Source organism: Vidua macroura, chromosome 11 (genome assembly GCF_024509145.1).
Source record: "Vidua macroura isolate BioBank_ID:100142 chromosome 11, ASM2450914v1, whole genome shotgun sequence".
Classification (NCBI taxonomy): Eukaryota; Metazoa; Chordata; class Aves; order Passeriformes; family Viduidae; genus Vidua; species Vidua macroura.
In genome coordinates this window covers 15,564,986-15,580,961 of record NC_071581.1, presented here as the reverse complement: position 1 = coordinate 15,580,961, position 15,976 = coordinate 15,564,986, and the positions used below count along the sequence as shown (strand labels likewise).

Sequence of the window (15,976 nt, the reverse complement as noted above, 5' to 3'; positions counted from 1 at the left end):
TGCCACAGTCAGTATTTCCAGCCACAGCAACAACAGTGCCTTAGCTGTGCCATGTACCAAAAACAAACCACTCCACCCGAAGAGCAGTACCTGGAAGCTGTGAAGAAAGTCCTCCGATGCCACTGAAACCGGTTGTCTGGTTTTGGGTGGAAAGAGGCGGGAACGCTTTTGCTGGTGACTGAGGAGTACTGAATGCAGAGCCCAGGTTTGGAGGGAAGCCTTGCATGCTCTGGGTGTGAGGAGCAGCTGAGCCACCTAAGCTAAGAGAGGCCATTCCTGCAAGCGAGTCGATCTGAATAAAGAAAGGAAGATTATACAGACATCCATAAACCACAATCCAGATGATTTTTGGCATGTTTTGTACAAAGACTGCTACGTATCAAAACATTTATGAGAAAAGCTCTTCTGCATGGTTACTGTAAATTCTGAAGTCATCCAGATCACCCCAAAAGATCAGTTTGTCTACAGAACACACTCTTATTTTTCTTCTGCAATCCCATGAAATCCTATTCTCTCACAGGTTCTACAGAAAGCCTGATTGTTCCACAGTCTGTAGTTGAGTGTTAACACAACAGTAAATGCTTAGAATAAGCAGCATTTGCTTCTACTTGCAGATTTTTGTACTAGAGTAGTTTATGCTCTGCAGTTTGCAAACTCAGACCGCACCTCAAGACTTGATGAGTATTTTTGACTGTCTGAAGGACCCTACTATGCCAACTTTTCACTGAACTTCATTCAGCCTGAATGAAGTCTATAATAAAAACCATTAAGACCTGGTTTACGAATAGGAGGGAAGACACAATACAGTCTGCCAAAGCAGTAAGTTAAGGAACTGACTAGGAATAGCAGAAAATGGTAGATAATACAACAGACTACAACAGAATACAACATGACTACAGGATAAAAATTGCTGCTGTTTGTTCATATGAGTTATTTGTAGCAGGTTGCCAAGATATTTGGTACATCTGATGAGCAACTTCAATAAAGCAACAATTCAAAAGAAAACCACTGTCTGCATTTAGTTTATATAATCTACTGACAATTCAGTCATCCTTAAATGCTGATTGTCACTATTTAACGTGAAATACTTTTCACCAGTTAAAAATCTGCCATTGAATGTAACTGCTAGAAGCAAAACCTGTCTGTAATGTGTTGCTCCCAGAGGAGGAAGGGATGATGAGTGGCAGGGATTAACTGAAATGTACCTTGTTTTTAAAAGAGCAGTTCAGTTGAGAGCTGAAGAGCCCCAGTTATAACAAGTCCTTATGCTCTAGCACTGTGGCTTGGCCCGTGAAGCTACAAACAAGACACATCAGGTTCAAAGGCAGTGCTTAATTCTCAGAAGTCCTAGTAAATTTTAGCACTTTAAAAGAAAGCCTCAGTTATTTTAAGTAAACCAAATATCTGTCCCTCCTCAGTGCTCCCATCCTGTAATACTTTACAGTTATTTCTTACAGACATCAGTGAAGTGAAAGACAGTTCTGAACTACATCCCTCAGACATTAATCTCTAGTTACAAGCAAGCTATCAAGACATGCAAGCACAAAACTACGTGAGCCAGATGATGTTTGACTTAGTCCTGCAGAAAGAGCTCAACTAGTACAGCAGAACTAGCACTACATCAACACCATCTTCTGAAAATGCATCATGTGATTGTTCTACCTGCACAGGAGAGATGGCATCCAAGCTGCTGGCACTGGGCGGGCGTCCTTTGGGCATGACTCCAGGTGGGGGCTGTCGAGCCTTGTTCATGACATTACTGCAGTTTGCTACCATGGTGAGGATCGTCTCTGACAGCTCCTGAGAAACACTCCTGGGATGCAGAAGCACAACAGTGAGCCATGTAACAATCACAAAAATAAGGCCCTTAACTTATTTGATTTTCCTAGAGAAATTGAGGCCATATTTCACAAAAAGAAGCTGCAAAACAACCCCAGCAAAAGCTACATTTTGTTATTAGAAAAACTTGCCTTATTTTCCAAGAGAAACAGCTATATTTAAATAGAGAAGTTTAAATTGCAGTTCTACAACAATCTCCAATAGACTATTACTTTGTTTTTGGTTACACCAGCAAGTAAGGGCTTACAGAAGGCTGGGATATGTACCTATATGACTCTAACAGGTTCTTGAAGAGCCTTTGTCTGCTGCTGTCCATGTTACGGGCTATATAACAGCTTAGCCTCAGGAATTAAAGCACAGATAGTGATGCTGTGATCCCTTGTTCAAATCTGCCCCCCAAGGCTTCTTCCTGTACCAAACTTCACCATTTATGGTAATTCTCATTCTGAATCTCATTACACACAAGGTCTCTCGAAAAGATGAGATACATGGGCTATGTAGTCACAGACAAAAAAAGAAGAGGTAAATACCACCACCTGCTTCACTAAAACTCATCTGTCTACAGACTGAAAGACATGCTTCACATACTGGCACTAAACCCAAACAGACACAGGAAATTTAACTATTCAAGGAAAATATAATCAAAAAACATCAGAAAACTCAAACTTAGGCACAAAGTCATTGCACAACCCAGAGCAGCCAGTACCTCTTTCCAAAGTGTTCCATGTCTGACTGGCAGGTTCCCAAACTGGAAGGAAAGCCAGCTCTGTTGCTGACTTACCTAACCACAGACATAATAACAGAACACTAACGTTTTCCTTTTGGAAAAAACAGCCAAATATTTATGCTTTCCTGAACTTCAGTTATACCTTTTCGGTGAAGACAGCTAAAGCTGCAGATTCCTTCCTGTAATGGTGCAACTATCCTAATACAGCTTTGTTGTTCTGTTAACATTGTCTGAAGATTGCTCATTTCAACACAATTTTCACAAGCTTTTACTGCTCAACTCTTGGGATGAGGGGAAAAGGAACAAAGGAACCATGCTGGTGATTAAGGCAGAAGAATTGAAGATTAGCCTTCAGCTTAGGCAGGTATCCTGTTATGGGACACACAGAATTAGTCAAGGGCATCCAGCTATTCTCCAAAGCCAGCAATCCACTATGCAGTCTGGGGAAAATCCCACCCATGAGAGATGGGAATGTGGGGAGGTATCATGGGTGACCAGGTTTCTATACAGGACAATGGACATGTTACACTTCAGTCAGCCATGGAATGGGTCAGGGGAGTCTACAGTTCACATGTTGTTACCAACCTCAGTCTTTTGCCCTCCTCCTTTTTTGGGGGTTAAATTTGCAGTCTTTATGCTTAAATACTACAACATGCCTTTGCAAAACAAATTCCAACTTGCTGTAGATAGATAATATGGCAGCCCAGAATGAGGACAAAGACAGACTTATAATTCCTGAGTTGGATATTTATGGTGACTGGTTAGGCAATTTGTGCTTTGGAGAGAACAACTAATGTTTTGTCCCACCATCTAGGCAGACTTAAGGTTAACCTTTTTATCATGTCAAGAGACACACTGCTGTATGAAGTTGCAAACATTATAGTATTTTTAGACAGCACAGAACTGCTTTTTTCTAAAAAAAAAACAAAAAAAACCAAAAAAAACCAAAAAAAAACAAACAAAAAAAAAAACCAAAAAAAAAAAAAAACACCCAAAAAAACCACAACCAAACCCAAAATCCCAAACCAACCAACCAACCCAACAAAACCAAAACCCACAAAAAACCCCCAGTCTGCATTTCAGGCAAATGAAGTTGGTGGGCTGAGAGCCAGGGACCAGAGTCTAGAGCAACAAAACTATCACTGTAAGGGAAGCTCCAGCTTGCTGGAATCACACGTTCATTTCTCTTACTCTTTTTTCCCCCAAAACACTTTCTTACAAAGTGGGAACAAGCCTTTTCATTCCTGAGGAACAGATACACTGCTTGAGACAAGGACTGAGAAGAAATGACCATTCCCCACACTGACACACTTGGGCCATGCAGGACATGACTGTGTGGAGAAGGCACTGCTGCCCCTCTCAACTCACTGCAGCTCCACAAGGGAAGGACTTCTCATAAGCACCTTGTTAATAAATTACGTGGTTGGTCAGCCCATGGTGCCTGCAACCAAGCCTGACTTCACTGTAAAAACACTCAGTAATAGAAGGAACACTTATTTCTTTTTGAAGACTCACTGTTACATGATGCCACTGCAGAGTTCACCAGTGATAAACAAGCTTCACCAAATATAAGTCTCAGAACATGCAGGGACCTGGTGGCTAAAAAAAGTGTCTCCCAGGTCACAAACAAGACAAGAACTAACCACAGCCTAATTAAAGAGCAGGCTCCTAAATCAACAGATCTAAGAGATGGCAGGCTTCAGCTAGTGAAGTGCAACTACTCTCCCAAATGTATTTAATATTTACTGTGATTTTAACCTTCTAGTCTTCAGAAAGCCTGCTTCCATTTGTAACTGAAACCTAAGCTAATCAAAGCAATTGCTTCATGAAAGAAATCCAAGCTTTTTCTTTCTAAAGCTCAAAGAGAATAACTAATGGAAAATGACTGCAAGTAGGTCACATTCTTGTATAAAAGGGAATAGAAGTAGCTATAAAAAGAAACCAAAGGCTGTGAGAATTGTGCCAGTAGAGAACTAGTGGTGTTTGGAATTAATGGAATAAATAAAACTCGGTAACATGTTAAAATTCAGAACACAATGACATTAGATGCAATTCAAATCTACAGTTAACTATTAAACCTCTAAAACACAGACACTGCAGCATACAAAATAAGGAATAAAGTTCATTTGAGAACTACAGTCTCAAAAGATGCACTTTGACTTGAAAATTAAGAGCTATCTCTTCTGACCAAAGTATGTGCTAGATAATTTTATTTTAGAAACAGTCTTTGAACTTCAGTTGCACAGGTTCCAGCAGAAAACAGGAAGTCTTGTCTTTTCTCCTAAAGTCTTATAGGTACCTCAACTTCTCTTTCAGTTCCAATACTCATTGTGACCAATTCTATGTTGGTACCAATTTCATACTATCTACATGAGAGCCATGAATCATCCTGGGTACCTTTGAAGATGTTTCTTATCTCTTTCAAGACTACACTGGCTAAGCCAAAGGACACACTATAAACCTCAGATTATGTAACACACACTTGGACAGCCATCATGCCAGCCTCCTTTGGTGCCAAAATGTAGCAGCAAAACAAGCCCCATATCCAGCTTCCAGTCACTCTGGCTTGCACATTGCACTACGCTGCCTCTCGTTGCCTCTGAAATACTGCAGCAGTTCAACACACCTTGACCTGACAGCATTAAGAAACAACACCACAGATGTTTTACAATTTTCAGTCACATTTACTATGTGTGTACATAGCATTTAAAGACTGATTTGTCCAACTACAGTTTCCATCAGCCCTATATTCTAGCTCTGTCTCTAGCAGCTCTCAAATCCAAACCCTTTTCTTTTGACTTCAGCTAAACAATCTGATCTGCAAAAGATGTTCAATATTTTCCATCTTTGACTACTTTGAGTCTCTCTCAAAGACAACAGAAGTTACACATATCTAGTTTCAGTCTCAATTACACTACAATCACCACTCCCCTCTTTTCCCCTACACATAAGGACGAAATGAGTGCTTTGTGCCAAAGCAGTTACCGCACAGAAACATTTGGTTAATACAATCACAAAATCCATTATATAAAGACAGTTTTCCAAGATGCTGTCCCATTCTGAAGCCATGGCCTGGATTCTTTTGTCTGAATTACAGCCCTGTATCTATCTAGTCATTAACAAGTGATTATCTGACTAACCAGACCGCCTCCAGTCACCAAGATCAGCTCACCTTTTTGATGATAAAGACAATACTCAAACTCTTGTGATCTAGCCTACAACAGAAGTTTCAATACAAAATTAAATTTACTACTGCACCTATCCCTGCAAGTTTATACGCTCTTATTAACCCCATCCTCCACACGAAATTCCAAACTAGCTGTGACCATGTGCCAGAAAGCCAGCTGCAAACGGATTACTCTTTCAGCATAAGCAATATAATTCTTACCCAGCACAAGCTTGCAGACAGGCCAACATAGTTGCCAAGGTTTCTGGAGGAAGCTGCGCACTTTTGGGCTGATCCTTTTCTGGAGCAAGGCCACCCAGGATAGATGGACATCTTCTCTTTAAGAAAGTCATACAGGCCTGGATGAAAGGTTCCTGAGGAAAAAATGTTATCTTAATCTCTCAAACCACATCCAACATACTATTTCAAACTTGGCAATTGCACCATGGAAAGAATTGCACTAAGCTACTGTAGTTCAGTGAAAAAGTTGAACTATCAGACTATGGACACTTTTGACAACTTTAAAGCTACTTAGAAAATTGTAGAAGTGACTTAAGTTAGTCACTGACAAGAGTGCAAAAATAAAGAGAAAAATCCTGCTTTACCCCATGCTCCCGAATTTTATCTGTGAGCCATTTGTCAAGTTTGAGGTATTCCCGTCGAGAGGCAAGTGCAGCAAGGTCAATAACAAAGGCAAATGGAGTACCATTTAGCAGCATTGACAAGGCCTAAAGAAAGAAAATCAGAAGACTACTAGTGAAGACACACAGATACCCTTTCTCCTTTCTTTTCTTTCTAGTTCCCATATATGTTTTAATAAAGAGGTCTTATGACATGCTGCTATGCTTTCTTTGTCAACAAAGATCAGTACTATCAACTTCACTTATAGCTCGCTTGTGAGACAAGTAAGCAAGAGCTCTGATTTGAAATTATGACTTTACCTTCTTTGAAGTGACCTTGTGCTGACAGTTTTAAAGTCCTCTGTGATATGAGAAACCACCAGCAAGTGGTCAAGAGCTACCAAAGTGATATTGCTACAAAGTTAAGCAGAAGAACTTAGCATTTTCCTGCAAACACCTCAACCACTTCAGAGATACTCAGAACATATCTGCTCCAAGAGGTCATATCTGAACACTGTAATTGCTACAACAAAACTGACTTCAAGCAGCAGCTGGTGCTCTTACACTCTGAGACGCCCATTTATTTTGCACCTAACTTTAGGAAGCAATAAAGGCCTCACAAAAGTTAGTCACAACTTCCAGTCTTTTGTCAATGTATAAAATCTAAGAACTAGTAGCATTCTCAAGAAATCCCCACTCCATTATGTTGAGAAGTGCCACCTTCACACAAACATCTGATATTTTCTACATTGTCATTTCAGTAATATTCAAGGTTAAAACAGTCAAAGCTCTTCCTGGATTCACACCACATTTACACAGCAAGCAGTTCTGTTGTGCTGCTTCCCAAGGTACTTGTCAGCTAAGCCACGATAACCACCCCCACTGCAAATACCAAGTACAATGTCTCGGGCTCACAATAGGACAGGCTGGAAGCATCTGCAATCAGATACCACAACTCAGCTGAAGAGTACTTTAAGTCATATGAACGTAGGCTTAAGATGAGGGACAGCAGCCACAAATGAATTCGGACATGCCTAAACAATGTAATCCTTACTAAATTAGTCTAAGTTAAGCTTAGCTTTTGTTAAAAGATAAGCAAGTCTGCATAAGGCACCAGACAAAAAATAATGGCAGTATTTTGCAAAACTCACCTTCAAGTCTTGTGCCACATCAAGAATACGTGATAATTTTGCCTGATCATACTGCTCCCCTCTCATGTACCATTCTGCCATAGCATGCATGATAAGCTGACGAATTGAAGGAGACTGACCCTGAGAAGAATTAAATTAGGATTGTACTTCATGATTCTAGTAACAGGATCAATTATGTAAACATTCAACAGGATATTTCATAAATAAAAAGCTTAACATGCAAACATATTTACTCTTTAGCTTCAGAACTTGCTTCTGATTTGAGCTCTTTCTATGGAAAAATACACTCCCCAGGAGCTACAAGTAAATGATGTAGCTAACTGCAAATGGTAGATACACACATCCCCACCTCTTTCCTACCACTGTCAAGGACAAATTCCTCTTTATCATAGGCAAATCACTTTCAGACTACACAAATATATACAAAATGTTATGCCTGACATGATGTCCTGAAGTGAAAATTCAGTACCACACCATAAAAAGGAAAACACAGTATCTAGATCATTGCTCATACAGGGGCAATTTCAAAATACAACACAAGTAAGATTTTTACGACAGCAAGGGTTTTGTTTAAAGGAAAAGTGTCATGGAATGACATCATGTCCCATGGCAATCATCATTCAGTGCCCTGATCTCAGACCTACCCTATGAAAAAATTGCTCCTTTTGCCATTTCAAGACTTCATGCAAAAAGCACTTCTATTCTACCCCTCATTCTTCCATTTAAAGACTTCCATCAAGAAAATATAAAACATTCATAGCATGACCTCAGAGGTCAAGCTTCTTGCCATTAACTCTACTATAGATTAACAGGGAAACATGTTTGCTAATGTAGATTCCCTCCAACCCCAGAGACTTCCTCCACTTTTAATTTTGTATGGCTTCTCTTCGTTTAACTACTAGTGCACACAATGATGAAGGCCATGCCAAACAAAACATCCATTAGAAGGATGGTATTTGCATACACAGCTACCATATCTCCACATGGAAGCTGTCCTTCAAAAAGCTCAGCAGCCAGTCCCAAGTTTTCAGAAAACATCCAGACTCTGGAAACTTCTGGTGCAGGTAGTTTCTTTGTGTCTAGAATAGCTTTCATGTTTTTGGCAAGTACAAAGGAGATTATTTTTGTTTAAACCTTCTCACCTCTTACAACTTCCAAGTTTTTACATTTTAAATGTGTGAGGTTGAGAGTTGAGGGGGCAGGGTAGGTGATGCTGTTGTCAGGGGGTTGGGGGTTTCTTTTGGGTTGTTTGGTTTTGCATTTTTCCCCCTTTTTCTTAAAATAAAACTGTGGTCAACTTTGTTTAAAGCTAAAGGTTTAAAAAGTCAAACTTAACTTGGATCTCTCTACTTCTCCAGGAATATTTTCTCAGTGAATATTATTGAAAACCAAACCATAACAGTTTGCTTCAAGTCAGGGAAGAGATATCCCATTACTTTGCATAAACCATGGATCATTCACCTCTTGGGTTTTAAACTGACCAGTTCATAAAACAATACAAACATTGTTGTAACTGTTCAATCCATTTAACAAGCTTTCAAATTACAGGAACAAACTACAGTGAAAATACTTACCTGTCCATGCCAAGCATAGTGCAAAATGATGGCTGAGTTGGGATGGTTGCCAAGGAAAATTGGCATGAGTGTGGAGATGAGTTCATGGCGCAAGGTGTGCCAGGACGTGTTGATCTGCAATAAGGCCAATACCAGCATATCTGGGCAATGCTTGATAGGAAAACTGAAGAGCTGCTTAACCTGTTCATACTGCCCCACTTCTGCCAATCGTAACAGAGACTCAATCAAATCCAGGCTCTTCCTAACAAAAGAGAAGAAAAAACAAATAGACAACTCCCACAAAGTTACCAAGCAGCAAGTTTACAGGATCCTGGATTCAAGTATTTTACGGCAGCAACTGTAAGGACATATAAAGCAACACCCACTGCAAACAACCTGACACTGCAGCTCTTATCATGTACAATTAAGCCCGCAAGAAACCATAAAAAATAACTCAAGATCTTAGGAGCTCCTAATTATGTTAGGGAGGAGGGAACTGAAAGCTGATGTTGAAGAAATTCAGCTCGAGCTGGGTCATACTTCCAGCAAATACACTTTTTAAAGTGTAAATACTTCCAGGAATACACTTTTTAAAACACTTCAAAGTCCCCACTCGTGGAAGTTAGTGAAGAGACTCTACTTGTTTTGCTTTACAGACAAGTGATCATTGCCCATTTACTTGTACTCCTCATCCTTCAATTCCCTATTTTGGGCCGTAAAATTGAAAAAGAAGCAAGTATCTGTACTGAAATAAGCTACATGGTTATATCAAAAAAGGGGTGTAAAGGTCAGCTCAAAGTCATATCAGTCAGCTTTATGCAGTAACTCACCAATAGCCACATACATTTACTAATTAAATTTTAGGACTTCTTTCATACAAGTAGAGCACGTTTCTCTAATATCATCCTGGGAAAGACAGATTTAAGTTTCAAACCATAACCTCTATCCCCTCCTTTCAGCTTGCAGGATACACCAAAACACATCAGCAGATGCTCTCCAAAGAAGTTGAAGACTCCAACAAAAGCAAAGTATTATGGAAGTACACAGGAAGTTCTGATACTGTGAATAGTTTCACCAATCAAACATGTCACAAATAATAATGGCTGATCTACTGGTATGTACACAGCTACAATAAATCTGGCTGCATGAAGATAAAACAACTTTTGACCAGACAATTAATTTTACTCTATGTATGAAAAGCAGTTGAGAGCAGATTTATTACCATGTAGCAATTTCTCGATTGTCATCCTCTGGTGGTGCTTTCAGGATGTCTGTGGCAACAGTATGACAAGGGTAGTCAGCAAAACAGAAGATGTCGGGGTTTATGAGGGAATGTTGGATGAAGGAGAGCTGGAATAGAAAAAGATGTCAGAAGTAGTTTAGATATTAGAGTTTCAGGTTCCTTCCACTTATCAAGTGCCACATTTTGAGAATGATACAAATCTACTAAGCAGCAGGGATGAGCCAAGCTTCACTGTGTGTTTTAAGCAAGACTGAACCTCACACTTCTAGAATTTGAGAATGATTGGTGTAGATATGCTGAGGATACTTGTTTGCATGAAGTTGTGGCCTTTTTGTCTAACAGGTAAGCACTCTAGAGCACTGCAATGCAGCAGCAGTTCCATGCTCAGCTGCACTACACACCAGAAACTCTGCTGGGGCCAAAGGTAGGGTGACAGTGCAGTGACAGTGCACAGCAAGTGACCATGTCCCACACAATGCAGTCACACAGTACTTCTGTAACACACCTGAGGCTTGTCCTTACAGGCCAAGGTCTCAAATGAGGATTATCTAAACATTCACACTACTAATTTCCATTTATCATTCAAGAAATTCAGGAAATTTGCAAATATTCTACAGATAGAGCAAAAATGCTGGTAAACATACCTGGCCCTCTGCATGCTTCCAAGGTCTGTATATGGCATTAACTGGAAAAACTTCCATGCCCAGCCCTCTCTGGATGCCAAAAACTACAATATGCAGGCCCTTGCTATCACGAATCTGAAATCCTGGATGATCCAATTCATATGTTACTACTTTGAAGTCCAGGCTAGGGTTCTGCAACCAGACAAGCAAGGATTGTGAGCTTTGCACATTACCATCTTCAGTACTGTCTTGAAAGAACCCCTCTTCATCAGTATTGTACCCAGCTTAACATCCACCCAACTTTTAGTTGAACGCAAGGGTTTTGTTTTAAAAAGAGATGTATTTATATAGTTGTGAGAATTTGATACAAGTTAATGTTTTAAACTACCCTGTGAGATTGCACTTACCCCACAGGACAGTAGCTGTCTCTGCTTCCAAAATTTTAATTAAAAAATCTTTAAACACCCCCAAACATATAGCTCCTCTCTTAGCATATTAACTTACTCCTATCCTAGGCTTCCACACCCTCTGATAAAAGGCAGAAGGGTCTGATCTGCTGGCAAGCAGAACTTGCTTCTCCTTTTGCAAAATGTAAACTCCAAGAACTTGTAAAGCACCCAATGTATTTTCAGGAACAGTGTGAAACAATATTGATGAGGGAGCTTGGAGGGAATTCCAGCCATTATGGAACACAAACCACTAATTTCAGAGATAGGTGAGCACCAGAGACAAAGCTATTTTATGGCCCAAGGTTTAGAAAAACAAAACAGTGACTTCTGCATAGGGAACATCCAGAAAAAAATCCTGTATAAGGCAAGCAAAGAAAATGGTACTCATGTTTAACTGAGTTCATTACAAAAACCACTGCTTATAAAGCAGTGAAAAAAACCTTCCATTTCTATAGTGTTATCATACCTAAGAAGCAGTAGAGTTTTGGAATGAGTAGCTACAAAAACACCTTCATTTTCATCACTAATGCCTAGAGTAAGAGGTTTTCCAAAACAAGGTGTCTGATGCACAAAACTTTCCACTGTCAGAAACACACTGAAACACAAAAACCCTCAGAGAACACATGCTGAAATACATGGGAGCAGTGTGGAATGAATCTCAAACTGCACCCAAGTTACTCATTCAATTAGTTTCTATTTCCCAGAATTCCTCAAAATTTCCTTGATCATGAGGGAAAAGAACCCCAGCATTTAAGTACAGTTAAGTTAGAGATTCAAAGCTATTCAGGCTGTTGGGGAGCTTAAGAAGGTTTATAATCATACTGAGATATGCCCTGCTTTATCCATATGAGACACCAAGATGCTTGCAAGACTTACCAGCTCTTTAAGAACATCAATCAAGACCTCCACATTCCAGGTATGGGCTTGGCTTCCATCACTCTTATCTTTGCCATCACTCCAAATCCCACTGCCAGGAGCCGAAATAGACTGCAAGTCAAATACACTGAATCAAACACTAGTAAAAAATAAAGCAGTCTCAACACCCACTGGCTACAGAACTCCCTGCACTAGAAAGGTATACACAGAAGTTCAGACTAGTAATGACATCAGTTTAACACTTTGAGAATCTTTCATTCATGAAAGCATTACAGAGATTTACAGAAGAACAGTCAGAAGTACAAGTATTGAATAATACAAGCAATTGTTAAATTCCTAGAAGCCAGCATTTTAACTCCTTCTTCTGCTGAAATATAATCCCCAGGACAACAGGCCACTCACTTGTAATGGAATACCGTCCGTCAATCCTGAATGAGTTCGAGCCATCATCCCCAAAACCCTGGCAACCTGGGCAGCCGTGACTTCCCGAACACCAAACTGCATGATTATATTGCGACATTCTTCAACACTAAGATGCAACAAAACAGAGATCTTACAGGAAAGCAAGTTTCATTGCAGCACAAATTAGTCAAATGATCCAACATAACAAAATTCCAGGAAAATCAAGAAGAAAAATTCAGTAGACAATCTGTGCAATTATTTCCATGAAATACACTATGCCACGTTTCCAGTTCAAAGACAGGTGTACTGAAGTGACAGGGATGTCACAGAGATGTTTCACAGACTATGCTCTGTCAAAGCTAAAGCACAGGATAGGTTTAGCACTCTTCCTGGTTAAAAGTACTTCCACTACTGATCTGTGATACAGAGCTTCAGAGACTCAAGTTTTCTGCTACCTAAAAGCGAAACAAAGGCTTTGAAAATGCATATTTCAAAGTGCTGACATGCACTCTTCAAAGGTAAGCTGTGAACATCTGCCCTTCAGCCTGATACAACCCATGGCATCCCTGAGCAGAGGGCACCAGCAAAAACCTCCCAGGAGACGAGAGAAAACAAAGATCAGGTGACTGAGTTTCAACTTCATAACTGAAAGCTTTTTTTTGCAATTTTTTTTCCATTTTGTGTATACTTCATAAATAGGCCAGGAAGATTTATATAGCATGAGTATATAAACTGTTTTATTAACAGGCATGTGTTAACAAAAGAATTAATTCCGTATTTTCCAACACATGGTGTTTTTACTTCTTGGTTTAAACAGAAACTCATGTTACTACCTTCGAGATTTCATCACCTCCCCAAAGTAATCAATGGTCTTTCTCTTGAAATACAGAATAATTTAATTCTACCTTATGCTTCTTACAAAAAAAGCAGGTTAGCTTCATTCTGAGGGCTGTTTTGCAAGACCAAAGTTCTTCCAACACTCTAGTGGGATTTAGCTGGAATTTATGTCTACCCAGACACTTTCATTTTCACTTATGAAAGGGTGACAGTCAAATTCTTATGAAACCTTCACAAGCAATGTGAATCCTTTTATGCAGCACTTCTTACCATGACAAAATTCTACACAGTGTCTACAGGTATGTAATACACATGAGAAGGAAGCAAAATACAACCAGAATTCAAATAAATGACTTCATAACACTTGATAAGAGTTTACTTATTTTAGTAGTTAAAGTGCTCTTTAACTTTTACCTCAAGAAACAAGAAAGAAAACCACCACCACCACCCAAAGTTATATGCTTGAAGAATACATTTTCCTACAAACCTTGTACAAAAGCCATAGCCAACTTCTTGCATGAAATCTGCCAGAGAACTCTCCATCATGGTTTTGGCTATCCCTCCAGAATCAGGCAGGATCCTGTCCATTAGAATGTCCCGTTTTTCAGGGTATAGAAGTGGTGCAAGCACCACAGGGCAACGCTCCTGGGGAAAATCTAAAGGCAAGAGTAACAGTGTGTCAAAACATCCAGAACACCAGTTGCATGTGAAAGAGTATTCAAAATTATTCCACTGCTGTGCTAGAGTTGGCTTGCTGCTGCAGAAATCAAGAGAGCACTGATGCAGCATCCCTCCATCCCATTCTCAGTTCTCTACTGGCACTGGGATATTCCTAGAGAAGAAGAATGTAGACTAAACTAGGCTCATGCAGGTTCACAGCAGCTCTGCAGCTGCCCAAAAGGCCAGCAGCTGTGCTGGTTTAAGTTTAGAACTAGATTGTCACTAACAGCAGTTATCCAAAAAAAGCACAGGGCAGGAAACAACACAGCCGTCCAGCAAAAGCCACTCCTCCAACTCAGGAAATATCAGGAAACAAAGGATCTGCTACTGAGTCTAAGACATATAGCAAAACTAAGCTAGGCACTTGGGCATAGAAAGAGTAAATACTAATTTTTCCCTTCCTGGCAGGCAAAGTTTGAGAGAGACTAGTAATGAGAGGATCAAATCTGTGGATCAGAGTTCTGCTCACAGTGGAGAGCAGCAAAGACACCTTCTGGTGTGCATGGGCCTTCCTGAGACAGCACCTTTGACAAGTAACCACTCCATACCCTCCAGGGCCATTCCAAGAAGAGTGCCCAATATCCCAAAGCAAAGTGTCAGGAATTACACAAGCTAATACACAAATCTTTATTAAAATACATATGAAACAAGAAGTTATATTTTAAAAATTAGAACAAATATTTTGCTCTTGTACAAACAGGAGCTTTCTCTAGGTCTGTGCAGAATGAAGGAGTGGGTTAAGTTCAATTATCATCTTGAGTCCAAATCCTCCCTAGTGTGATAGGTTTACAGCAAACACTGGTTTTGGAAAGGAACAGACTACAATGGTAGCTTTCAAGAAATGAACCAGAGTTAAAGTCAGAAGTACCTCCCTCACTGTGCTAGTGTTCCCTCATGTATCTACAACTAGTATAATAAAGTAATGCTTAAAATGCACCTGTTTGAAACTTATGTTCCTTACTCTGTAAGGGAGTTTTCAACTATAGTGCACTGAGCTGCTTTAGTTAAATCCACAAATACCATGCCATACAAGCAAAGACAGACTTGAATTTCCCTTACTCAGTGTTTATTTATCAAAACTTTTCAAGAATGAGATCATGATACTGCTCATTGAAAGCAAACAGAACAGTGGTATTTTTCTGTCAGTTTAGAACTATGAAAATTTACTGTGTTCTAAGTCAGCAAGCTCCCCACCACTTCAGCACTCTGCACTGACAGCAAGTAATGAAAATTCATCTCGAAGTCTGCATCAGGTCAGGCTTCCTGAACAGCACCACTTACCTCTACGTAATGTTTTAAGGAAAGCGTCAATCTGCTCCTGTCCTACCCCAAAGGCTCCCTTCTGCCCAAAGAGGAGATGGGAGAGGAGAAGGTGCAGGACCTCTATTGCAATATCTTGGAAGCCACCTTCTTGGTTTCCACTGACGTCTGCGTCAATGTAAGAGCGCAAAAGATCCGGGAGTTTCTGTTTGATAAACTGGGCAGCTTTTGGAAACAGAAGAGGTTAAAGTCAAAACCTGGGATTCTGTTTTAATATGAGATTCATTTAGCTAGGTACCATTCTCTTAATTTGAGTTTGTTTACCACAGGCTACAACAGTTCAGATTTAAACAGAAATCTCATACCTGAGAACTCAAATATTAATGGACAGCTACAATTTAAGATATCACAATACCCCAATTTGATTCATTATCAAGCAAGTAATTCATTAAACGGTCCTTCAACTTCACACAAGATTACTGTGTTATCTATTGCCCCTCCCAATGTCAA

At 39.8% G+C, this 15,976-nt stretch overlaps 1 protein-coding gene and 1 non-coding gene across 11 annotated transcripts in view; both read right to left on the bottom strand.

Moving 5' to 3' along the window:
• The window catches only part of CNOT1 (CCR4-NOT transcription complex subunit 1), a 54,893-nt gene that overhangs the window by 27,471 nt on the left and 11,446 nt on the right, over window positions 1–15,976 (bottom strand). For 9 of the 10 annotated variants that reach the window (XM_053986998.1, XM_053987005.1, XM_053987002.1 and 6 more), the window contains 12 exons: window positions 15,488–15,691; window positions 13,974–14,142; window positions 12,650–12,776; window positions 12,248–12,358; window positions 10,944–11,114; window positions 10,279–10,406; window positions 9,078–9,318; window positions 7,504–7,623; window positions 6,338–6,460; window positions 5,955–6,106; window positions 1,663–1,813; window positions 91–292 (listed from right to left, as the gene is read on the bottom strand). In XM_053986998.1, coding sequence (XP_053842973.1) covers window positions 91–292; window positions 1,663–1,813; window positions 5,955–6,106; window positions 6,338–6,460; window positions 7,504–7,623; window positions 9,078–9,318; window positions 10,279–10,406; window positions 10,944–11,114; window positions 12,248–12,358; window positions 12,650–12,776; window positions 13,974–14,142; window positions 15,488–15,691 — 1,899 coding nt within the window. The remainder of the gene's footprint in view (window positions 1–90; window positions 293–1,662; window positions 1,814–5,954; window positions 6,107–6,337; window positions 6,461–7,503; window positions 7,624–9,077; window positions 9,319–10,278; window positions 10,407–10,943; window positions 11,115–12,247; window positions 12,359–12,649; window positions 12,777–13,973; window positions 14,143–15,487; window positions 15,692–15,976) is intronic. The other variant, XM_053987008.1, reaches the window with a different exon arrangement.
• On the bottom strand, window positions 1,198–1,333 carry LOC128813090 (small nucleolar RNA SNORA50). The gene has a single exon (XR_008438910.1). It is a non-coding gene; the product is annotated as a small nucleolar RNA SNORA50 (small nucleolar RNA).